At 41.3% G+C, this 26,498-nt stretch overlaps 1 protein-coding gene across 2 annotated transcripts in view; it reads left to right on the top strand.

The window, feature by feature from the left end:
* The first annotated feature begins 357 nt into the window (after positions 1-357).
* LOC124003272 (receptor-type tyrosine-protein phosphatase gamma-like) overlaps positions 358-26,498 on the top strand; it is a 285,724-nt gene continuing 259,583 nt past the window's right edge. For both annotated transcript variants that reach the window (XM_046311379.1, XM_046311378.1), the window contains exon 1: positions 358-954. In XM_046311379.1, the coding sequence (XP_046167335.1) occupies positions 870-954 (85 nt within the window). In that variant the 5' untranslated portion in view covers positions 358-869. The remainder of the gene's footprint in view (positions 955-26,498) is intronic.

Here is a 26,498-nt window from a genome sequence, read left to right as displayed (position 1 = left end):
TAAAGCCAAAGATGTCCATAAATAACGTTTTAAAAAAATATTTTTTTATTCAAAACTATTGACAACCCCATGTCCGTTATGGATATGTAGCATAGACAACAAGCAATTTATGGACATAATCGATATGATCCTAAACAAGCATATGTTTGTTAAAGTAGATTTATATAATCACCCACTCAACTGACAGAGCCTGTTTTATGCTGTAGTGAAATATAAAAACTTGACACAATGTGTTGTTGCTGCTGTAGGCTTTTTAGAGCGTTAAAGCTTTCCTTCGGCGCTAGGATCCAGCGTCCTGAGCTCAGATTTTACCTCCCGCCCCATGCAGCTCGCTGTATTCTACACCGTCCGCCAGAACACTCACATGCATGCCGCTACTTCCTGGATGGAAGAATGGAACCAAAGACAGTTCGGTACGTTTAGAAAGTCTGTGATGGAACGCTTCCAGCACTGCCTTTGCAACATTCTCTCTACATTCATAAGTGGCGCCGCGGGTCGCCGCTGAATGGACGAACATAATCAGTAGCCTATTCTTCGACCATTTTTTCCCTCAAGTTGACGAAATTGAGTCGGGCTCGTTGACTTTCACCTCTATGATTCACTTTGGGAATGTAGAAAGAAAGCTTGGATGCATGTGGCGGACTGTGACAAAACTATTTTTCTGCGGTTCACAGCCATAGATATTCCTTGAAACAGATGCTTAATTGACTTCAAGTGAATTGCCATCAAACTACGCTCCATCTGACACTACAGTTGGGTTTGTGCCCTATGTGCTAACGTCTGTTTTCTACAATCAAGTTTATGTAATTTTGTAGACCTCAAACTTTGTCACCCGTTGCCTTCTTGTTGCTCTCGATGAGTATTTTGACATGCGGAGAATACTGGAACCGAGTCACTGGTGGACCTTATTCATCATTTGTTCAGCCTTGGCCGTGTTTACCGACTGTCATCCTGGTAAGTCGTTGCATTGTTTGCAATATTGTAAACTATTTGTTCACTGCAGTGTGTGTCGTGCTTATATAGGCAACAATGTTCATCTATATTTGTATTAAAATCAAGACCAGGGAAATAACATTTCCAATTTTGCTCTGATCACGAAAATATAACAGGACGAGAAGACTTGCTGCTGCTAGCTACTGCCGCATGGAAGATGAGATATTCATCCTACATAAATACATAAGTGATTCCTCACGAAACCCAGACAAAAAAATACCATGATTTTGGGGGTTTTCATGAAATGTAATCCATAGTATAGTCATTTGCAGCAAGGAGTGTTGACATATATTTGACATTTGTATCTAATTGCATAATTGAGAAATAATTGATCAAAATTGCCATATTTTTTACATTTTGGATAAATATGTCATAAATGAATTGTGTATTAAGTATTTATTACAGCCTGATTAATCAGACTGCTACAGATGAAACATTATGGACTGGTGTCTAAATAGTTGGCGAAAAAATACTTTCCTGTGGATATTTTGTCTCAAATTACTCTACCGGTGAACCACAAAGACAACCAAACCAGTAGAGTAAGTTTAAATGTCAGTTATTCAACATTTTGTCTTGAAAGGAACATTTACAGGATTTTGCAGGGATTACTTTCAGGCTGTATATACCAATGAATTGTGTATTACAGTCTGATTAATCAGACTACATCTGTAGGTGCTACAAAGCAAACATTGCTGTCATATGAAGCTTTACCTCTTGCTCTGTAATATGAGTAGTATTTTGATTTCAATAACTTTTTTTTTCCATTCCTGAAAATCTATTTTTTGATTTGGCAATTAAAAAGATATATATTGTTAAATATAATATATTCTACGGCAGGGTTCCCCAACTGGTGGCATTCTGTCCACAAGTGGTTTGATTTGGCCCCTCAAGATTTTGCTTATTTCATTTCATTGTTGGACGTAAGACTGTAAAAGCACCAGGAAATCAGCTATTTGTGATTTTAATTTAAGAATCTGCTACCAAGTATTCCTATGCCTAATAGAGAGACACGTGATCATATACAAATGTAAGCAAGGTTTAAAATGATCACGTTTTAGTCAAACATTATATCTGTTTGGGTTTCTTGCGGTCAATTTGCAGTCTGCAAATGATTTGTAATTATGTTCCGGCCCCCCAACCATCCGCTCAAGAAATAATCATCCCACAGCTGAATCTAGTTGATGATCCCTGTTGTACGGGCATATCAAAGTTCCAGAGAGGGGGATCTCTGCTAATTTTAGAGTTATGATCCAATTTGTAAGCATTACCATCAGAGTGAATGTGAAAATGGATTTTAAATGGTCTTCCAGCTGCTGGTGATTGGTAGAATGTTCAATGAGACAAGTAAATGGAGGGATGTGATTGGTTACATTGCCTACAATGCAAATTACTCTATAAAATGGGCCCTAAATTTAAAACTAGCGGAGATCCCATTATGGAACTTTCATATGCCCATAGAGTGAGTATATTATGTTCAACAATATATTGAAATGTTTGCCAAATCAACAATGGTATTTATTCAATATTAATGTTTTATATTTTTCAATATTCATAAAGAACTGTAAATTAAAAAAAAACACCCATTGCACAGCAAGTTTTAAAGCTTCATATGACAATACATTTTATTTGTAGCATCTACAGATGAAACTTTATGCAGTCTTAAGGAGGCCCGGGTAATGCCAAAATGACATAAATATGCCGACTTTGATTAATTATTTCTTAATTATGCTTTTAGATTCAAATGTCAGATATATATATATATATATATATATATATATATATATATATATATATATATCATTAACCATCCTCCCTGTAAAGGAATTCTATGGATTACATTTAGTGAAAATCCCCAAATCATGGTCTTTTTTTTGATGAATCACTCATAATGTGACTTTGCTAAAATTGGCAGAAATTTCAAAATGAAAAGATTGACATTAGTTTCAATGTAGAAGAATGAGTCATTCATGTTGTCGTAACCACCCATGGGAAATATTAGGTTATGAAATGGTTTCAGTAAAGGAACTGAGCAGTATCTGCGGGATGCTTGGCGCATGTAGCCTACAGAAGGTGTGACAGGGTGGCGGTGTCTGTCCGGTACTTTGGCAGGTCTGATGCACAGACATGCAGTGATGTAACAGCAGGACTGGCACCACAGAGAGGAGGAGGGATCACATCTCCTAAATTCTCGCGGTCAATGCGCATGGCCATCCAGAGCCAAGATTTGAATGGATCATCAGAGCCTAGCACTTTGATAGGCTAGGCTATAATTCTGAGTGCAAAATACAAGATAATGGCATGTTTGAGTGCATATAGCCTTTAAAGAACTAGCCTACCTCGTTGTTTTGTAAACTTCACGTTTGGACTCGACATGTCAATGTATGGCTCATACATGCATAATGAACGATCTAGACAGTCCTCAGCGGAAAAAGCCACAGAATCCTTACATTATAACCCACTTTAATTTACGGCGTGAGATTATGCGCTCGTTCCTGTCATGTAGTGAACGTGACCTCTGAAGCAAGTGTGTTGAGTGGCTGCATGCACTTAACGTTAGCTATTTTGATAACAGCGGAAATATATTGAACCCGTCGGATCAAATCCATACATCAGAAGTTAGAATACATCCGAAATAAGAAGTTAGAGCTATTAGACCTTGGTAGAAACTTAATTTCTCCTTTTCAATACATTTCGAAACAAAACAGAAAATGTTGTGCGCTAAAGATGGCGTTGTAGCCACACAAATATATTTAGAAAATAACTGTCAACCCAATCAGAAAAACTGCGCTGGCAACGTTTAGCTCCTAAATTGTGTCGCTGGTCAATTATGGAATATATTGCAAAGTATGCTATAAGGTTCTTACCAGCCGCGTGTCCATCGCCCATCATGACACAACACACACATTAATGTGTTGAAGAAATGCAAAATATCTGCCTACTTTTCTGTTTGTGTTGGCCATCCATCCAAATCAAGTAATTCCATGTGTCAACCTTTTGTCCATATACATGTTCAAACAGGTATTCCATGATATGGGGTAATAATCCAACACTGCAGTTGATTGCCAGAGATCATCATTCATTGCATAGGCAAATGATATATATAATCAATACACAACTTTCAAGGTAGTAGGACATTTGATGCAAACATATAACTAACTTTTCCATCGTATAAAATTACATTATCACATTAGCTTGCTCGTTTGCCATACTAGTCTGAGACCATGCATGCAACTACGGGAAGTTGGGAACTGACCTGCAACAACCAATTGTGATGGACAATGTTGATTGGCAGGCGGAGTACTGTCCATTGAGGTTGCAAAGTTAGTGGGAGGCAGGATTAGATCGGCCCAGTATTGTCCAATGAGGTCCACACCATATAAACACCAGAGTTTTTTTTTTTTTTTTAAACTCTTTTTGCACACACCGCACAGAGCCTCAAGCACAATGACGTGATAACTTTGTGCACAATTGTCAGGGACACGTTTTTGCTTGAATGCTACATTCAAAACTATTGGCTGAAATTATACAAAGCGTATGGAAAATCTCAAAGGAGAAGTTAGCTTTTAAAATGTTTTTTTTTACAACCAAATCTCTTTTTTTTTATGTAAATGACATGTTATAGAAGGGTACTATTTTTATTTATTTATAGCAATTTCACTTGTTTTTGAGAAATTTACCCCAACCAGCGAATCACTTCCTCATCCTTTTTGTGCGGTACGTGGTCTCTGAAAAGACATGAACAAACGCTCTAAAACACTCAAATACGTCCTCGAGCTCCCCCCCGATAACTGTGTAGCCTGCTTCTAAAATGGACGGAAAGGTATCGCTCAAGTAGAAACAAAATTGAAAATATCGTTGTGGATAAAGTTCGGAATGACACAATTTAAAGTGTACAACATCTAAAGACCTGCATCACTATATTGAGAGCTTTTCCGTTTATAAAAAGACTTACTTGGGTGTTTCTTTTGGAACGTTTCTTCATGTTTTTTCAGACCCCCTGTACTGCACGACTAGGATGAGGAAATTATTTGCTGGTTGTGTTTAAGTCTCTCAAAAACAATGAACAATTACATACTTTAAAAAAAGGTGGTTCTCAAAAAGCAATATTCTCCTGTACACAACCACTTCATGGAGCACTTCAAGGGGATGTACTCATGACATTACATTGTTGCAACTTTTGGTTTCTAGATTAGACCGTGTATCATTCTGATGACCTTGACGGAAAGTGAACTGTAAATGAAACATGCAAGTCGGCTTATTAGCTACATTGTTATAATATTGCAATAATGTTATTAATGCATTGGCGTGTTTTCTGCACAGCTGAAGTCCTGAGTTCAACTCAGCCCCTCTTTGCTGTCCTCCGTATCAGTCACGTTGAGATTCAATAGTCAATCCTGTAATAGTTTTCCATTGTGGTTGTCGCGTGGGTCTTGGAGGAGCTGTTCCTTAGACCGAGAGATTAGAGATGCATACGGTAAAGAGAGACATCTAACAATGAAAATGCCATGGAAATGCATGGGGGAAAGATCCAGGATCTCCTCATTGCCCCCCAGAAAAGTTCTTACATTTTTAGGCTATTGTTTATGTGTGTATTTCAAACTATGTTCAGTTAAAAATTGGAGTATCGCTATTGTTTGGAGGTCAACCCCTTTACATGTTCATGACATCGTCACCAATCAACTGCATTACAGTTAAACGCGACTTTGAATACCACCACCTATTTCTGTATCCTAGCTATGCTACCAGCTTGTTACCACTTCTAAACCTGAAAAGGGACCACTTCTAAATGTTATGCAGCAAAAAGAACCAAATATTTCAAATTGGTCCAGTTACAATAAGTAAATCATGACAGATTTGACGAATATCCACTTTGTTAGATCAGATTTGTTGAATGTTGGCAACTCTGGCGTGCTTCTTCCAGCTCCCACGGTCTGCGTACCATTATTCTCTTTACCGCATCTATGAAGTGTTGGTCCCCTGTTTCATGAGCTGAAATAAAAGATCCCAGAAATGCTCCATGTGCACAAAAAGCGTATTTCTCTCAAATTCTGTGCACTAATTTGTTTACACCCTGTTAGTGAGCATTTCTTATTTGCCAAAATAATCTATCCACCTGACAGGTGTGGCATATCGAGAAACTGATTAAATATCATGATCATTACACAGGTGCACCAAGTTGAGGGGACAATAAAATGCCACTCAAATGTGCAGTTTTGTCACACAATACAATGCCACAGATGAGGGAGCGTGCAATTGGCATGCTGAATGCAGGAATGTCCAACAGAGCTGTTGCCAGAGAATTGAATGTTAATTTCTCTACCATAAGCCGCCTCCAATGTTGTTCTAGATCATTTGTCAGTACGTCCAACCGGCTTCACAACCGCAGACCACATGTAACCATGCCAGCCCAGAACCTCCACATCCGGCTTCTTCATCTACGGGATGGTCTGAGGCCAGCCACCCGGACAGCTGATGAAACTGAGGAGTATTTCTGTCCGTAATAAAGCCTTTTTGTCGGTAAAACAATATAATATTTTGATTACCCAAACTTGAGTAATCTGATTTTTTTTTTGTATTACTTTCCCATTAAGAGGCATTAGAAGACAAAACTGATCCATTACACATGTGTCATCATGGTGGCCTCTGACTTGTGGTCAGATTCACTCAGGTGGACCAAATGTGAACTTTTTTCAATGCTGAATTGAATGTCATTGAGAATTATTATTATTATTTTTTTTTGTGCAAACATCCTTTCTGAAATCCATCCAAGAAGTAATTAATTATCTGTAATCTGATTACAATATTTTTGCAGGTAATGTGACTGATTTAGTATTTATTTTAATATTTTTTTATGTAATCAATTACTCCCCAACCCTGGTCATGATGATCACCGTATCCCCCTGGTCACATCTGGTTTGCACCGCATCCCATCACCTGTCCAATCAGCACCCAAGCTACAGAGATAAGGAAGAAAAACAGGATTATTCTGGTACCGTCTGGGACACATTCACATAAAATACAGTATTCATAAAGTGTCTCAGAATAGGAGTCCTGATCCCCAAGTCCATATAATCTGATTCATGATGATCTAAAAGGCCAAACTGATCCTAGATCTTCCAGCACTCGTACTCTAGTACAGTTTACAGAGGTCCAGAGGGGTATACTACAAAGGAGGATCAATGACTAATCAGAAATAACTATTAATTGTCTGGGTCATTAAGAAAGCTTAATTTAGATATGTTTTTTGTTTGTTGAGGATATAAGACCATACCCATTCCAAGCTTATCTTTCAAAAAGAAAATGAAGTTATTTAAGTATATTTAGGCAAGTTGGCTGGCTAACCCATTGATCCTGCTTTGTAGAATACCCCTCAGACCTCCAGTGACGGGGAGAGAGTAGAGGCATTCTGTAGCCAGGAAAACATACTCAGTGTTCCATCCACTCTCCTCCTGTAGCTTTATTAGAACCGTGATGAATGTCCAGGCAATAAGGCACTGTCACCAAAGGACGAATACCGCTGCACTCAAGGACTCAACCATATCAATAACTGTCCTCCATCCCTCCATCCCCTCCTCCGTCCTGCCATCCTTCTCTTGAACAATCTCTCCCTGACATGAGCTGTCAAGTCAGCTGTACTTACGGCTGAGGAGTCAGTAGCCTGGTCTGGGCTGGGGAGAGGGAGGTATAGAGAGTTCATTCTCTGGCAGGGGTTTACCTAATATACGCCTTCCCTTTCTCAGTCTCCTCATGTTGTCTATTGACTGATCCTTTAAAAACAATGTTTACATGTGCTTTTGTTGCCATCATCGAATCACTCTAGATGTCCCTTGGAATTTGAAATTCACAGTGCCTGTATCATTCGTGTCCTGTTATTGTGGGTATATCCCAAATGGGTAATGTTCATGTGTTAATTTCCAATGTGTGTCAGCTGTATTTTACAGGATGTGTTGTTGTGATGGAATGCTACGGGGAGATCTCACACAGCACTTCAAACCGACTCCGAAAGAGGCAAATTCTTGTCAGTGATGATGTTTTCCCTTCTTCTGCTACTGTATTGCTTTCCCCTGCAAAATCCGTTTTCTCTTGCTCTATCAACGTATTCTAACTCAGTAACCCTTCTATTGATTTGGGTTTGAAAGGTATGATCTTTCTCAGTATTATATTATTATTATTATTTATTATTATTACTATTTATTATCATAGCAATGCTGAAACCAAACTACAGTATTTCGTCCCATATTTAATTAAACAAGGCAGTGCTCATGTCTATGGTCCTTCACTAGTTGTTTTGCTTTCCCTCACGTCAAACAATGGAGTGATTGAAGGATTTGGAGGATTTAGTATTCACGGTAATCCAAACTCCTCTCTGTACGGATGAGAAAGCAAAAAGTAAGGTTTTCAAAATACTGAAACAAATACAAATCAAGGGGCCAGTCATGTACAGTACTTGTATTTCATGTCTGAAGTGAAAAAGGCACATGTTATATTTGGCTTTTGTCAGGTAGGTTACCACTGTTTTGTCCCTGTTCATTTGATCTACCCTATTTTTGTCCTGGGATGCCAAAAAGTCCCTTGGCTGTGTTTTTAAAAGCTTCCAAATTAGTGAAGTGCCTTTCTGATAATGTAACCCTCAACACCGAATCCGTTTCCCACTCATTGTTTTAAAGGAGACTAGAACAAAGTGGAGTCTTGTTGGGTTTTCCGATGGTCCGTGTTATCCGGGATCCTTGATGTCCCCACCCCATTGAAGGTTAAATTGAATATGGTTGGGGTTAGGGTTTATGGTAGGGACGTCCCAAGTATACCGGATAGCGCTTACCGTTTTCCGATGACATGATTGTTCTTGGAATTCTGTTTGGAATTCTTGGAATTCTGTTTGTGTTCCATTGCTATATTTTTACATAAAATCGCATGAGAAAGTGATATTTGAGGAGATTTGGAAATTCAATAAGCGTGCTTTGTAATGTATAGTATACATCAAATAACCTGGTATTGCGTGTTCGCGTCTTGGCTGTGTGTAAGACATTGTGAAGTGTTTGTGTGTATGTGCACGGCTATGTGTCTGCGTGTGCTCTCCGTGTGTGTGTGTGTGTGTTTCTCCTTAAATGGTTGTGTTCTCTATCCTATTAGTTGCTGACAGGGAAAAGGTTGAACAAAGTGTTTTGATATGAAGTGTCAGTCTGACAGTCTTAGAATAGACACACACACACACACACACACACACACACACACACACACACACACACACACACACACACACACACACACACACACACACACACACACACACACACACACACACACACACACACACACACACACACACACACACACACACACACACACACACACACACACACACACACACACACACAGTGAGGATCTACGGGATCGGTGTCCCTATTCCCAGGATGGTTGTTGCTAACGTGCGCCAATGTGACTAGAATGACGACGTAAGTAACAGCAAATTTTACAGGACATAGATATGTCTTATATGGTCAGAAAGGTAAATTATTGTTAATCTACCTGCACTGTCCAATTTACAGTAGCATGGTATTTTTTCACTGTAATAGCTATTGTTTGAGAAGAATGCACAATAAGTAACTTATCACGGTAACTGGTTTGGTACACCTCTGAAGGTAAATGATGTACTTACATTCAGCAATCTTGCTCTGATTTGTCATCCTGAGGGTCCCAGAGAAAAAATGTAACATTTTTGTGTGATAAAATCTATTTTTTATATTCAAATGTAGGAACTGGGTTCTACAGTTTGAACCCTTTTGAAACATGTTTTTTTTTGTTTTCATTATCTTTTACCAGATCTAATGTGTTATATTCTCCTACATTAATTTCACATTTCCACAAACTTCAGTTTCCTTACAAATGGTATCAAGAATATGCATATTCTTGCTTCAGGTCCTGAGCTTAAAGGCAGTTAGATTTAGGTAATATAATTTTAGATGAACAAAAAAAAAGTCTGATCCTTTATTAAAATGAAGAAGCTCTTGTATACAGCCTGCAGTCATTGTTTGTGTAATGCATGAATGTGTATTTCATTCTTTGGAGTGGTTGCTTCCCTCATGCCTAATGAGGCCTAAGCTCCATAGTGATTGAGTTGCTGCCAATATAATGAAATCAGAAAGGGATCGTTCTTCCTCCCATCCTGTCTCTGCCTCTCTCTCTCCTATCCCTGACCTGCATATTGAGAGGTAGTTAATCATTTAATTGAAAGCCAAGGGGATCAATAAGACTGAGGTATTAAAAGTAATTGGACACATTGATCAAAATACACATTTTTCTATTGGCGATTGGTTGGTTATTTTCTCATGTTACATTTTATTGGGGACATGTTGGATACTGTACTTTGAATAGGGCGCTTGACATTACGGCCTATCGTCAAAAGCCTAATGGTTAGAGATTAGAGGTCCACCGATTTATGGTTTTTGAATGCCGATACCGATACTGATTATTGGAGGACCAAAAAAGCCGATACCGATTAATCGGACAATTTTTTTTGTGTGTTTTTTTGTTTGTAATAATGACAATTACAACAATACTGAATGAACACTTATTTTAACTTAATATAATGCATCAATAAATTCAATTTAGCCTCAAGTAAATAATGAAACATGTTCAATTTGGTTTAAATAATGCAAAAACAAAGTGTTGGAGAAGAAAGTAGAAGTGCAATATGTGCTATGTAAGAAAGCTAACGTTTCAGTTCCTTGCTCAGAACATGAGAACATATGGTGGTTCCTTTTAACATGACATAACTGACTTGCCTAGTTAAATAAAGGTATTTTTTAACCTTTAGTTAACTAGGCAAGTCAGTTAAGAACAAATTCTTATTTTCAATGACGGCCTAGTAACAGTGGGTTAACTGCCTGTTCAGGGGCAGAACGACAGATTTGTACCTTGTCAGCTTGGGGGTTTGAACTTGCAACCTTCCGGTTACTGGTCCAACGCTCTAACCACTTGGCTACCCTGCCGCCCCAAATGATTTCCGATTGTTATGAAAACTTGAAATCGGCCATTCCGATTAATCGGTCGACCTCTAGTAGAGATGCTGAAACAGAATTTACCATACTTTATCAGTGGGAAGCTCAAAGAGATGCACACAAGCCCTGTCTTTGGAACTAGATTGACTAGTTAGCATAAATCACCACTATCAAATTTCTATTAAATTGATTTATAAAGCCCTTTTTACATCAGCAGATGTCACAATTGCTTATACAGAAACCCAGCCTAAAACCCCAAAGAGCAAGCAATGCAGATGTAGAAGCACAGTGGCTAGGAAAAACTCCCTCTGTTCCCTCCAGAAAGATGAATTTTTCAAAGACTGGCTATGAAGTTTAGTGACACCTGGGCTCACCTTTTTTCCAGGAATATCACAGTCCTCATAGAAACACCCCCAAATAGTTTGGCTTGCCTTGGTCAACCCAACTTGTATTTGAAGCCAGATGAGAACCCCTGAACTGGACAAGTAAAACAACTCTGCCTACTCTGCTTGTTTGATTTTAATTAAAATAAATATTGCTTATGCAACAGCAGACTTCAAATTGCTCAAAGTATCTGTAGGCTACTCATTAATTTGTTAAATTTGACTACAGCAGCGGACATGTATTAGGCCTAACCCCTGAATACATGGATGAATTCAAGATTCTGATCAACATGAGGTTATTAGTTACGACAGTCACCCCACACGGTTACCTGAGGGGATATACAGTATCTTTCACACAATGATGCAAGAAGGGAGTTGGAATGGAGTGTAAAAAGATCTCGCTGGAAGCTACGAGCATTGAGTGTACACAGTTCAGTAGCTAAGTGCATTCCTCCCCAACACAAGTCATATATTATGATCAACATGAGGTTATTAGTTATGGTACTCATTACACACAGTCACCTGAGGGGATATACTTTTCACTGATGCAAGTTGGAATGGAGTGGAGATCTGTGGAATTATCTCATTGGAAGCTAAAAACATCAACGCACAAGTGCCATCGTTATCAACACAAGTCATGTGTGTAAACATCTTATCCTGAGAACCCAAGATGTGCTTGTGTCTGACTGTAAAAACACTAGTAAGGGCACGTGAAGGAATAGACTATACCTAACATAGTAAATAGTATGCTATGTTGCTTTTGGTATGGTTATATAAGACTGAGTGTTACTTAAGGCAAACAAAGTAAGGAGGTTGGTCATATAACACAAACTACTAGCAACCTAAAGGTTGCATGTTCGAATCTCAACACGGACTAGCAACTTCTTACCATTACTTACAGTTGAAGTCGGACGTTTACATACACTTAGGGTGGAGTCATTAAAACTTGTTTTTCAACCACTCAACAAGACATTTGTGAATGAACTATAGTTTTGTCAAGTCTGTTAGGACATCTTCTGTGTGCATGACACAAGTAATTTTCCCAACAATTATTTACAAACATATTATTTCACTTATAATTCACTGTATCACAATTCCAGTGGGTCAGAAGTTTACATACACTAAGTTGACTGTGCCTTTAAACAGCTTGAAAAATTCCAGAAAAAGATGTCATGGCTTTAAAAGCTTCTGATAGGCTAATTGACATAATTTGATTCAGTTGGAGGTGTACCTGTGGAAGTAGTTCAAGGCCTATCCTTCAAATTCAGTGCCTCTTTGCTTGACATCATGGTAAAATCAAAAGACATAAGCCAAGACCTCAGAAAAAAATGTAGTCCTCCACAAGTCTGGTTCATTCCTGTGAGCAATTTCCAAATGCCTGAAGGTACCACATTCATCTGTACAAACAATAGTACTTAAGTATAAACACCATGGGACCACGCAGCCATCATACTGCTCAGGAAGGAGACACGTTCTCTCTCCTGGAGTTGAACGTACTTTAGTGTGAGAAGTGAAAATCAATCCCAGAACAACAGCAAAGGACTTTGTGAAGATGCTGGAGGAAACGGGTACAAAAGTATCCATATCCACAGTAAAACAAGTCCTATATCGACATAACCTGAAAGGCCGCTCAGCAAGGAAGAAGCCACTGTTCCAAAACCGCCATAAAAAAGCCAGACTCTACGGTTTGCAACTGCACATGGGGACAAAGATCGTACTTTTTGGAGAAATGTCCTCTGGTCTGATGAAACAAAAATATGACTGTTTGGCCATAATGACTATTGTTATGTTTGGAGGAAAACGGGAGGCTTGCAAGCAGCATGATGTTGTGGGTGAGCTTTGCTGCATGAGGGACTGGGTCACTTCACAAAATAGATGGCATCATGAGGGAGGAAAACTATGTGGATATATTAAAGCAAAATCTCAAGACATCAGTCAGGAAGTTAAAGCTTGGTCACAAATGGTTCTTCCAAATGGACAATGACCCCAAGCATACTTCCAAAGTTGTGGAAAAATGGCTTAAGGACAACAAAGTCAAACCCATAGAAAACTTGTGGCAGAACTGAATAAGCATGTGCAAGCAAGGAGGCCTACAAACCTGACTCAGTTACACCAGCTCTGTCAGAAGGAATGGGCCAAAATTCACCCAACTTATTGTATGAAGCTTGTGGAAGGCTAACCGAAACGTTTGACCAAAGTTAAACAATTTAAAGGCAATGCTACCAAATACGTATTGAGTGTATGTAAACTTCTGACCAACTGGGAATGTGATGAAAGAAATAAAAGCTGAAATAAATCATTCTAACATTTCACATTCTTAAAATAAAGTGGTGATCCTAACTGACCTAAGACAGAGAATTGTTACTAGGATTAAATGTCAGGAATTGTGAAAATCTGAGTTCAAATGTATTTGGCAAAGATGTATGTAAACTTCCAACTTCAACTGTATCTACTTTGCAACTCCTAACTTTAACGTTAATCCCAGGATTGAAAGTAGATTTAATTTCTTCCTGGTACAGGACCTCATATGACTGATATGATATGTGTACATGCTCTTGAGTTAAGGCTTTCAGCATTCTTTATGGGCCTAATCATAGAACTACACTGAACAAAAATCTAAACATAACATGCAACAATATTAAAAGATTTGACTTAGTTACGGTTCATACGGAAATCAGTCAATTTAAATAAATTCATTAGGCCCTAATCTATGGATTTCACGTGACTGGGGATACAGATATACATCTGTTTGGTCACAAATACCTTTATAAAAAAGGTAGCGGGTGTGGATCAGAGAACCAGTCAGTGTCTGGTGTGACCACCATTTGCCTCATGCAGCACGATATCTCCTTTGCATAGAGTTGATCAGGCTGTTGATTGTGGCCCGTGGAAGGTTGTCCCACTCCTCTTCAATGGCTGTGCGAAGTTGCTGGATATTGGCGGGAACTGGGACACACTGTCGTACACGTCAATCCAGAGTATCCCAAACATGCTTAATGGGGCTGTGCATTATCATGCTGAAACATGAGGTGATGGTGGCAGATGAATGGCACGACAATGGGCCTCAGCATCTCGTCACGGTATCTCTGTGCATTCAAAATGCCATTGATAAAATGCAATTGTGTTCCTTGTCCGTAGCTTATGCCTGCCCATAACATAACCCCACCCCCAACATGGGGCACTCTGTTCACAACGTTGACATTTGCAAACAGCTCACCCACACGACGTCATACATGCTGTCTGCCATCTGCTCGGTACAGTTGAAACTGGGATTCATCCGTAAAAAGCACGCTTCTCCAGCGTACCAGTGGCCATTTGAAGGTGAGAATTTGCCCGCTGAAGTCCGTCAGGTCAAGACCCTGGTGAGAACAACAAGCACGCAGATAAGCTTCGCTGAGACACTTTCCGATAGTATTTGCTGAAATTCTTTGATAGGTCAAACACACAGTTTCGTCAGCTGTATGGGTGGCTGGCTTCTGACGATCACGCAGGTGAAGAAGCTCAAGGGGGAAGCCCTGGGCTGGCATGGTTACACGTGGTCTGTGGTTGTGAGACCAAAAAATCTTAAAACAACATTAGAGGAGGGTTATGGTAGAGAAATTAACAAACTTTTCTGGCAACAGCTCTGGTGGACATTCCTGCACTCAGTACGCCAATGGCACATTCCCTCAACTTGCGACATCTGTGGCATTGTTGTGTAACAAAACTGCATATTTTAGAATAGCCTTTTCTTGTCACCAGCACAAAGTGCACCTGTTTAATGGTCATGTTGTTTAATCAGCTTCTTGATATGCCACACCTGTCAGGTGGATGGATTATCGTGGCAAAGGAGAAATGCTCAATAACATGGATGTAAGCAAATTTGTGCACAACATTTGAGAGTATGGGATGTTTTATTTCAGCTCATGACTTTGCATTTATATTTTTGTTAATTTCATATAGAATCCCTTTTAATTCAACAGGATCTATGTGGGTGTAGTTGGAAAGATTTATCATTAAATTGTTTAAATGTATTACCATTTTATTGTGGCATAAAAAATCACTTCAAAGGGCTCCTTTGCCAGGCTAACTGTGCACGTTCATCCACTCGCAACATATTTCCAGCCTCCAAACAGTGGTGAATGGAAAGAGACATCTTGTCAATTGTCCTTCAGCGAGAATTTATGTGTCCACTGCTGTCCGCGCGCATCTCGGTGTCGGCCACTCGTTTCTGACTGACTTGAAAAAAGGTCAGTGTTCTCGTCGAACCACATCACATATTGGAGCATAGGCTATACCACCTGTTTTCAAGTTCATTCAGTCATTTTTTCATGCCTCTGACATGCAGTAATGATAAATAATGGTGTAATAGCCTTTTTTAAAAACTTTTTACAAAAATAATTCCCCCCAATTCCGTGATATCCAATTGGTAGTTATAGTCAAGTCCCATCGCTGCAACTCCCGAACGGACTCGGGAGAGGCAAAGGTCGAGAGCCATGCTTCCTCCGAAACACGATCCTGCCAAGACGTACTACTTCTTGACACACTGCTCGCTTAACCCGAAAGCCAGCCGCACCAATGTGTCGGAGGAAACACCGTACAACTGGCGACCGAAGTCAGAGTGCATGCGCCCGGCCCGCCACAAGGAGCCGCTAGAGCGCATTGGGACAAGTACATCCCGTCCGGCCAAATCCTCCCCTAACCCAGACGACTCTGGGGCAATTGGGCACCGCCTCATGGGTCTCCCAGTCGCGGCCGGCTGTGACAGCCTGGGATCGAACCCGGATCTGTAGTGATGCCTCAAGCACTGCGTTGCAGTGCCTTAGACCACTGCACCACTCGGGAGGCCTCAGCCTACAGTTTTCTTGACATTTTGTTTTAATTATTGTGATAGGCTCATGGTTTACCAGTATGGCGTACCCGTGCTATTTAATTTGCCGGGACACCATACCGGACCGTACTGCCTTGCTTAACCCTAACCTTAACCCCTAACCCCAGCCTTAAGCCTAGCTACCGTTAGCCACCTAGCTAACGTTAACCACCACAAATTGTAATTTGTAACATATTGTACGAATTGCAAATTGTAACATTGTAATTTGTAACATAATACGAAATGGGTGATGGACATCCACAAATTAAGACATACCATACAAAACGTTACATATCATACTAATTGGTGTGTCCTGGATTTGCATTCACTATGTTGAGTCTAGCCCTGAGTCTAGGTTGGAAGGAAGGGTGGAACAGAACACACACACTTAACAACACAAGCCAAAACACTGAGCTGATTTCTGTTGATTTGATATCCTTGTTTTCCTATTACTAGGCGCATAGTGCAGCCAGCCAAGCGCCTCACTCCGACAGTTCAGCCTCTCTTAGTCTGAGTGAACGGTCTCCTCATTAAATCCTAGAAGTGATGATGTTTGTTTTTTCCACTTTAACGCTTTGAGACATGTCCGTCCCTGAGGGCCTGCTGTACTGCCGAGGCTGAGAGACTCTGCCTTGGGGATTATGTGTGTGTGTTTAGTTACTGTCTGTGGGCATGTCTGTGTTTTTGTGCGTACTTTGCACCAATCACTGTGATCAGCTCAAACGTTCTCCGAGTGGACACAGTTTGTGAACATTTACACAGTAGGAGTGTGAAGGTTAAAACATTTAAACAAAATTGGGATCTTAACGTTAAGACAAATCCCTAATGGAAAAACGCGTTTTTTAAAAGTTTTTTTTCCCCCCACTAAATTGAAATCACAGTGCAGCTGGGTCACCTGCTCTTGCTCCTTGTTAAAGAAGCGAGAGTGTGTTCAGATTTCGGTCTGTTGGGTGTTATTCATTGATAGGCCCTGTTTACTGAAGTTGCGAGAAATTGCATAATATAGCATTCCATGGTGAGATACAGATACACCGGTCTATATAAGGTCCCACAGTTGACAGTGCGTGTCAGAGCAAAAACCAAGCCATGATGTCGAAGGAATAGAGAGCTCCGAGACGACAGGATTGTGTTGAGGCACAGATCTGGGGAAGGGTACAAAAATATTTCTGCACCATTGAAGTTCCCAATGAACATAGTGGCCTCCATCATTTCAGTTGAATACATTCAGTTGGACAACTGACTAGGTATCCCCTTTCATTCTTAAATGGAAAAGGTTTGGAACCACCAAAACTCTTCCTAGAGCTGGCCTCTCGGCCATACTGAGCAATCGGGGGAGAAGGGCCTTGGTCAGGGAAGTGACCAAGAACCCGATGGTCCCTCTGATAGAGATCCAGAGTTCCTCCTGTGGAGAAGGGAGAACCTCCCAGAAGAACAACCATATCTGCAGCACTACACCAATCATCCTCTCCAAGATGGCGTAGCAGTCAGACGTCTTTTGTCCTCGTCTTATCCTGTCCCGTGTATATATCTTTTTACATCTTTTTTCTCTTCACTTATATTTTTCTTAACCTCAACTTCAACTCTCCTGCAATCCACCTGACCCAATGTGGTATGGATCTGCTATTTTCTTTACTTTTGAACCGGAACCCCCAACAAAAGCTACTAGTTAGTAGTCAGCTAGCCACTGATAGCGGTCATCAGCTAACTTTAGCCCGGACAACTCTCACCAGTCTGCCCAGCGCGACTAAAACCAGAGCAAATCGGACGTATTTTTCTCAATTTCTCCTGATTCCTACCACAAGCTCTGAACCTTTTCACCTGGATCATCGCAGCTAGCTAGCTGCTATCTGAGTGGATTCTCCTGGCTAATTTCTCTGTCCCGAAGCAAGAACCAATTAGCCTGGAGCTAGCCTTTGCTAGGCCCATCTCCCGGCTAGACGAAGAGGTCCGTCAGCCACTCCTTGGGCTACAATACATATTTTGCCAATTTGGCCTGGACCCCTTTTACTGCCGACGCTGAGCGCCACTGACCCATCACAACTGGACTACCAACGTAATTTGCCCGGGGGGTTTTCCAACTGGCTCCTGTCGCGATGTCCCCTGAATACCCATCTGCTAGCCTGCTAACCGCGGCCCGCTCGCTGTCTAGAGCATATCGGACTGTTAGCTGAAGAGGCCCATTGGACAAATTCTTTGGCCACTCTACCCATTTTGCCAATTGGCCTGGACCGTTTGACCACACAGAGCCCTGCTGATCCATGACAACTGGTCTGCCGATGTAACAGCACGAGGGGGCTACAACAGACTTCTTCTGTCGCGACGTCCCTCTAAGGCACTTCTGCTGGCTTGCTAGCCCTGGCCCGCTGGCTGTCTGAATCACCGTGTCTCCGGCTCGCCGAGCTACTCACTGGACCCCTATGATCACTCCGCTACGCATGGCTCCCTTATGTCAATATGCCTTGTCTATTGCTGTTTTGGTTAGTAATTATTGCCTTATTTCACTGTAGAGCCTCTAGCCAAACTCAATACGCCTTAGTTAACCCTTTAGTTCCACCTCCCACACATGCGGTGACCTCACCTGGTTTAAATGATGTTTCTAGAGACAATATCTCTCTCATCGTCACTCAATGCATAGGTTTACCTCCACTGTGTTCACATCCTACCATACCTTTGTCTGTACATTATGCCTTGAATCTATTCTACCGTGCCCAGAAACTTGCTCCTTTTACTCTCTATTCCGAACATACTAGACAACCAGTTCTTATAGCCTTTAGCCAAACTTTTATCCTACTCCTCCTCTGTTCCTCTGGTGATGTAGAGGTTAATCCAGGCCCTGCAGTGCCTAGCTCCACTCCCATTCCCCAGACGCTCTCATTTGTTGACTCTGTAATTGTAAAAGCCTTGGTTTCATGCATGTTAACATTAGAAGTCTCCTCCCTAAGTTTGTTTTATTCACTGCTTTAGCACACTCTGCCAACCCGGATGTCCTAGCCGTGTCTGCATCCTGATTTAGGAAGGCCACCAAAAATCCTGAAATTTCCATTCCTAACTATAACATTTTCCGAAAAGATAGAACTGCCAAAGGGGGCGGTGTTGCAATCTACTGCAAAGATAGCCTGCAGAGTTCTGTCTTACTATCCAGGTCTGTGCCCAAACAGTTCGAGCTTCTACTTTTAAAAATCCACCTTTTCAGAAACAAGTCTCTCACCTTTGCCACTTTCTATAGACCACCTTCTGCCCCCAGCTGTGTCCTGGACACCATATGTGAATTGATTGCCCCCGATCTATCTTCAGAGCTCGTGCTGTTAGGTGACCTAAACTGGGGCATGCTTGATGGCCATCCTACAATCTCAGCTTGATGCCCTCCATCTCACACAAATTATCTATGAACCTACCAGGTACAACCGTGAACACGGGCACCCTCATAGATATAATATGATACACCTCTGCTGTCTTCAACCAGGATCTCAGCGATCACTGCCTCATTGCCTGCGTCCGTAATGGGTCTGCAGTCAAACGACCACACCTCATCACTGTCAAACGCTACCTAAAACACTTCAGCGAGCAGGCCTTTCTAATTCACCTAGCCCGGGTCTCCTGGAAGGATATTGACCTCATTCCGTCAGGTTATTCTTTAACCTCTTGGTCCTACCTGGCACGCAGGCGTCCCATCTAGAGCTCTGGAAATGCAAATGCACTACGCTAAATGCTAATAGTATTAGTTAAACCTCAAACGTTCATTAAAATACACATGCAGGGTATTGAATTAAAGCTACACTCGTTGTGAATCCAGGCAACAAGTCAGATTTTTAAAATGCTTTTCGGCGAAAGCATGAGAAGCTATTATCTGATAGCATGTAACACCCCAAAAGACCCGCAGGGGACGTAAACAAAATAATTAGCATAGTCGTCGCTACACAAACCGCACAAATAAAATATAAAACATTCATTACCTTTGACCATCTTCTTTGTTGGCACTCCTAGATGTCCCATAATCACTATTGGGTCTTTTTTTTCGATTAAATCGGTCCATATATAGCCTAGATATCGATCTATGAAGACTGTGTGATAAACTGAAAAAAATTGCGTTTCATAACGTAACGTCATTTTTTAAAATTCAAAAAGTCGACGATAAACTTTCACAAAACACTTCCGAAATACTTTTGTAATGCAACTTTAGGTATTAGTACACGTTAATAAGCGATAAAATTCATCAGGAGGCGATGTCAATTCTATAGGTGTCTGTTTCGAAAAAATGTCTTGGAGAGAGCTCGACCAAAACATCCGGTCGGATTCCCTTGATTCGGTTAGACCAAGAATCAATTGCGAATCAAATGACAAGACTCTAGACAACGTGTGGAAGCTGTAGGCACTGCAACCTCGGCCTCATTTAATTCGATTCACTTTGAACAATTCCTTGAAGTCGCGGATGGATATTTATTTCCATTTTCAGTGATCAGATATTCCTGCACTTTTCGATGAAACACACGTTCTGTTATAGTCACAGCCGTGATTTAACCAGTTTTATAAACGTCTGAGTGTTTTCTATCCACACATACTAATCATATGCATATACTATATTCCTGGCCTGAGTAGCAGGGCGCTGAAATGTTGCGCGATTTTTAACAGAATGTTCGAAAAAGTAGAGGGTCGACTTAACAGGTTAACCTGTTGAGTGTAGGGGGCAGTATTTTGATATTTGGATGAAAAACATACCCAAATAAAACTTCCTAATTCTCAGGCAGAGAATCTAGAATATGCATTGAATTGTCAGATTAGGATAGAAAACACTCTAAAGTTTCCAAAACTGTCCAAATATTGTCTGTGTATAACAGAACTGATATTGCAGGTGAAAACCTGAGGAAAATCCAACCCGGAAGTGCTGTTTTTCCTGAAAGCTCCGTGTTCCATTGCGTGCCTTCATTCCATTTAAAGGGATATCAACCAGATTCCTTTTCCTATGGCTTCCACATGTTGTGAACAGTCTTTAGACATAGTTTCAGGCTTTTGTTTTGAAAAATGAGCGAGAAAGATCACATCGTGTCATTCTTTGGCTGGGTGCCAGCAGCGTTTTGCATGCGCAACAGTTTGGAGCAGACATTTTCTCTCTCTCTCCTATTGAAGAAGGTACAGTCCGGTTGAAGTATTATTGATTATATAGTGTAAAAACAACCTGAGGATTGATTATAAAAAAAATGTTTGACATGTTTCTATGAACTTTATTATTTTTTTTTAAATTTTACCCCCTTTTTTGCCCCAATTTCATAGTATCCAATTGTTTTTAGTAGCTACTATCTTGTCTCATCGCTACAACTCCCGTACGGGCTCGGGAGAGACGAATGTTGAGAGTCATGCGTCCTCCGAAACACAACCCAACCAAGCCACACTGCTTCTTAACACAGTGAGCATCCAACCTGGAAGCCAGCCACACCAATGTGTCGGAGGAAACACCGTGCCCCTAGCGACCTGGTCAGCGTGCCCTGCGCCCCAGTCCACCACAGGAGTCGCTAGTGCACGATGAGACAAGGATATCCCTACCGGCCAAACCCTCGCTAACCCAGACAGCGCTAGGCCAATTATGCTTCGCCCCATGGACCTCCTGGTCACGGCCAGCTGCGACAGAGCCTGGGCTTGAACCCAGAGTCTCTGGTGGCACAGCTAGCACTGAGATGCTGTGCCTTAGACCACTGCGCTAGTTTCTATGAACTTTACGGATACTATTTGGAATTTTCGTCTGCCCGGTCGTGACCGCTCGAGCCTGTGGATTTCTGAACATAATGCCCCAACCAAATGGAGGTATTTTGGATATAAACAATCTTTATGGAACAAAAGGAACATTTATTGTGTAACTGGGAGTCTCGTGAGTGCAAACATCTGAAGATCAAAGGTAAGCGATTCATTTGATTGCTTTTCTGACTTTCGTGACCAATCTACTTGGCTACTAGCTGTTTGTAATATTTTGTCTGCTAAGAGAGATGTCCTTGCATAAATTCTTGGTATGCTTTTGCCGAAAAGCTTTTTTTAAATCTGACACGCCAGGTGGATTAACAACAAGCTAAGCTGTGGTTTGCTATATTGCACTTGTGATTTCATGAAAATTAAATACTTTTAGTAATTTAGCGGATGTTGACGAAAATGATCCCGCTAAAGGGATGGGTGCATCAAGAAGTTAAAAGTGCTTTCCTCACCATCTTAAACAAGCATGCCCCATTCAAAAAAATGGAACCAGGAACAGATATAGGCCTTGGGCACAAAAACATCCTGTGGCATACTGCATTAGCATCGAACAGCCCCTGCGATTTTCAACTTTTCAGGGAAGTTAGGAACCAATATACACAGGCAGTTAGGAAAGCTAAGGCTAGCTTTTTCAAACAGAAATGATCATCCTGTAGCACAAACTCCAAACATTTCTGGGACACTGTAAAGTCCATGGAGAAAAACAGAACCACCTCCTAGCTGCCCACTGCACTGAGGCTAGTAAAGACTGCCACCACCAATGAATCCGTGATAATTGAGAATTTCAAGAAGCATTTTTCTACAGCTGGCCCTGCTTTCCACCTGGCTACCCCTACAACGGTCAACAGCCCTGCTCCCCCGACAGCAACTTGCCCAAGCCTCCCCATTTCTCCTTCACCCAAATCCAGATAGCTGATGTTCTGAAAGAGCTGCAAAATAAGGACCCATAAAACCAGCTGGGCTATACAATCTGGACCCTCTCTTTCTAAAATTATCCACTGAAATTGTTGCAACCCCTTTTACTAGCCTGTTCAACCTCTCTTTTGTATTGTCTGAGATCCCCAAAGATTGGAAAGTTGCCGCAGTCATCCCCCTCTTCAAAGGGGGAGACACTCTAGACCCAAACTGCTACAGACCTATATCTATCCTACCCTGCCTTTCTAAGGTCTTCGAAAGCCAAGTTAAGAAACAGATCACCGACCATTTCGAATCCCACTCAACTCTCTGCTATGCAATCTGGTTTCCGAGCTGGTCATGGGTGTAACTCAGCCACGCTCAAGTTCCTAAACTATATCATAACCGCCATCGATAAGAGACAATACTGTCCAGCTGTATTCATCGACCTGGGCAAGGCTTTCGACTCTGTCAATCACCACATTCTTATCGGCAGACTCAACAGCCTTGGTTTCTCAAATGACTGCCTTGCCTGATTCACTAACTACTTCTCTGATAGAGTTCAGTGTGTCAAATCGAAGGGCCTTTTGTCCGGACATCTGGCAGTTTCTATGGGGGTGCCACAGGTTTCAATTCTCGGGCCGACTCTTTTCCCTGTATACATCAATGATGTTTGTTCTTGCTGCTGGTGATCCTCTGATCCACCTACGCAGACGACACAATTCTGTATACTTTAGGGACTTATTTGGACACTGTGTTAACTAACCTCCAGACGAGCTTCAATGCCATTACAACTCTCCTTTTGTGGCTTCCAAATGCTCTTAAGTGCTCTTAAGTAAACTAAATTCATGCTCTTCAACCGATCGCTGCCAACACCTGCCTGCCCGTCCAGTATCACTGCTCTCGGCAGTTCTGACTTAGAATATGTGGACAACTACAAATACCTAGGTGTCTGGTTAGAATGTAAACTCTCCTTCCAGACTCACATTAAGCATCTCCAATCCAATATTACATCTAGAATGGGCTTCCTATTTTGCAACAAAGCATCCTTCACTCATGCTGCCAAACATCCCCTCGTAAAACTGACTATCCTACCGATCCTTGACTTCGGAGATGTCATTTACAAAATAGCCTCCAACACTATACTAAATTGGATGCAGTCTATCACAGTGCCAGCCATTTTGTCACCAAAGCCCCATATACTACCCATCACTGTGACCTGTATGCTATCGTTGGCTGGCCCTCACTTCATATTCGTCGCCAAACCAACTGGCTCCAGGTCATCTATACGTTTTTGCTAGGTAAAGCCTCACCTTATCTCAGCTAGCTGGTCACCATAGCTGTACCCACCCGTAGCACGCACTCCAGCAGGTATATTTCACTGGTCACCCCAAAAAGCAAATTTTTCTTTCGGCCGCATTTCATTCCAGTTCTCTGCTGCCAATGACTGGAACGAACTGGAAAAATCACTGACGCTGGGAGACTCATATCTCCCTCACTAGCTTTAAGCACCAGCTGTCATAGCAGCTCACAGATCACTGCACCTGTGTATATCCCATCTATAAATAACCCATCCAACTACTTCATCACACTGTTTTTTCTTATTTTTATTTTGCCGCTTTGCACCCCAGTATCTCTACTTGCACACTCATCTTCTGCACATCTATCACTCCAGTGTTTTAATTGCTATATTGTAATTATTTCACCACTATGGCCTATTAATTGCCTTACCTCCTTTATACTTCCTCATTTTCACACACTGTATATAGACTTTTTCTATTGTATTATAGACTGTACGTTTGTTTGTTCCACGTGTAACTCTGTGTTGTTGTTTGTGTCGCACTGCTTTGCTTTATCTTTGCCAGGTCGCAGTTGTAAATGAGAACTTGTTCTCAACAAGCCTACCTGGTTAAATAAAGGTGAAATAAAATTCTAAAATTCTAAATGCCTTTATGGTAGAGTGGCCAGACGGAAGCCACTTCTCTATACAATGCACATAACAGCCCGATTAGAGTTTGCCAAAGGGCACCTAAAGACTCTGACCAAGAGAAACAAGATTCTCTGGTCTGATTAAACCAGGATTCATATCTTTGGCTTGAACACCAGGCATCACGTCTGGAGGAGACCTGGCACCATCCCTATGGTGAAGCATGGTGGTGGCAGCATCATGCTATGGGGATGTTTTTTAGATGAAGGGACTGGGAGACTAGCCAGGATAGAGGCAAAGATGAATGGAGCAAAGTACAGATAGATCCTTGATGGAAACTTTCTCCAGAGCGCTCAGGACCACAGACTGGGGTGAAGGTTCACCTTCCACCAAGACAATGACTCTAATCACACAGCTGAGACAACGCAGGGGTGGCTTCAGAACAAGTCTCTGAATGTTCTTGAGTGGGCCAGCCAGAGCCCAGACTTGAACCCAATCGAACATCTCTGGAGAGACCTGAAAATAGCTGTGCAGCGATGCTCCTCGTCCAAGCTGACAGAGCTCGAGAGGATCTGCAGATTAGGATGGGAGAAACTCTCCAAATACAGGTGTGCCAAGCTTGTAGCGTCACACCCAAGAAGACTCAAGGCTGTAATCGCTGTAAGGCTGTAATCGCTGCCAAAGGTGCGTCAACAAAGTACTAGGTAAACGGTCTGAATACTTATGTAAAATGCCATTTTCAGTTTTTTTTTCTAAAAACTTGCTTTGTCATTATGGGGTTGTGTGTATATATATATATATTGATGAGGGGAACTAAATACATTTAATTAATTTTTAGAATAAGTCTGACGTAATAAAGTGGGACAAGTCAAGGGGTCTAAATACTTTCTGGATGCACTGTATATGAATGTGATTGATATAACTTCATTGCCCGGCACTAGCTGTCATACATACTGTACCATAGATTCTGTATTGTGATTTGACGTGGAGTTTTATGCATTTTTCTTATCAATTGTCACATCCCTATTACAGAGGCTCATATCAGGTGGCAGTCATCCCAGTGGTGAAGTCTGGAGACATAAGCAGTGAAGCATTTGCATGATGTCATGACATTAGGATGTTGGCATCATATCACAGGATGTAACTACAGTTAGATGGACCACGCATTTTCCTGGAAGATTTGGACCCAACGCCGTTCGCTTACTTGGTTTACCGTTCTCTTTTAAAAACTTTTTGTGTAACTTTCCATGACGGATGAAGTCACAGTATGCTATTATATTTCCATAAATGACAATAGCCTCTGTTGTGTCGAAATTATTGGGGAAGAAGTGCTGAGGTAGTTAGTTTTGGAGGCAAAAAGAGCAGTATTTTAGTGCTCTATCGATGCTGTTGACATACCCCCTGTGGGGATAATGCAAATGTTTCACTTCCCCCAACACAAACATCTCACCCCCCTCTGGTAGCAAAGCCTTAATTAATGAGACATTTGAATATCATGGCCTTTTCTTCTGACATTTTCATATTTCAATGACATTGTTTCAGGCTTTTCTCAACGAAAGACTGCTCTCATTTATTGTCTAAGTGGCTGTTGCGTTACAAAAAATGGGATCCTGATTCTGGAAGTGAAATAGTGGAATACTTAGACTGTGTTTTGTCATCCTAACTTCAGATCCAGTTCAGAATTAGCCTGGCACCAGGTTATGGGGTGACGGGCATGC

This window comes from Oncorhynchus gorbuscha, linkage group LG18, assembly GCF_021184085.1.
Source record: "Oncorhynchus gorbuscha isolate QuinsamMale2020 ecotype Even-year linkage group LG18, OgorEven_v1.0, whole genome shotgun sequence".
Classification (NCBI taxonomy): domain Eukaryota; kingdom Metazoa; phylum Chordata; class Actinopteri; order Salmoniformes; family Salmonidae; genus Oncorhynchus; species Oncorhynchus gorbuscha.
The sequence above is the reverse complement of the archived record's forward strand: the minus strand, read 5'-3'. Positions and strand labels throughout refer to the sequence as shown.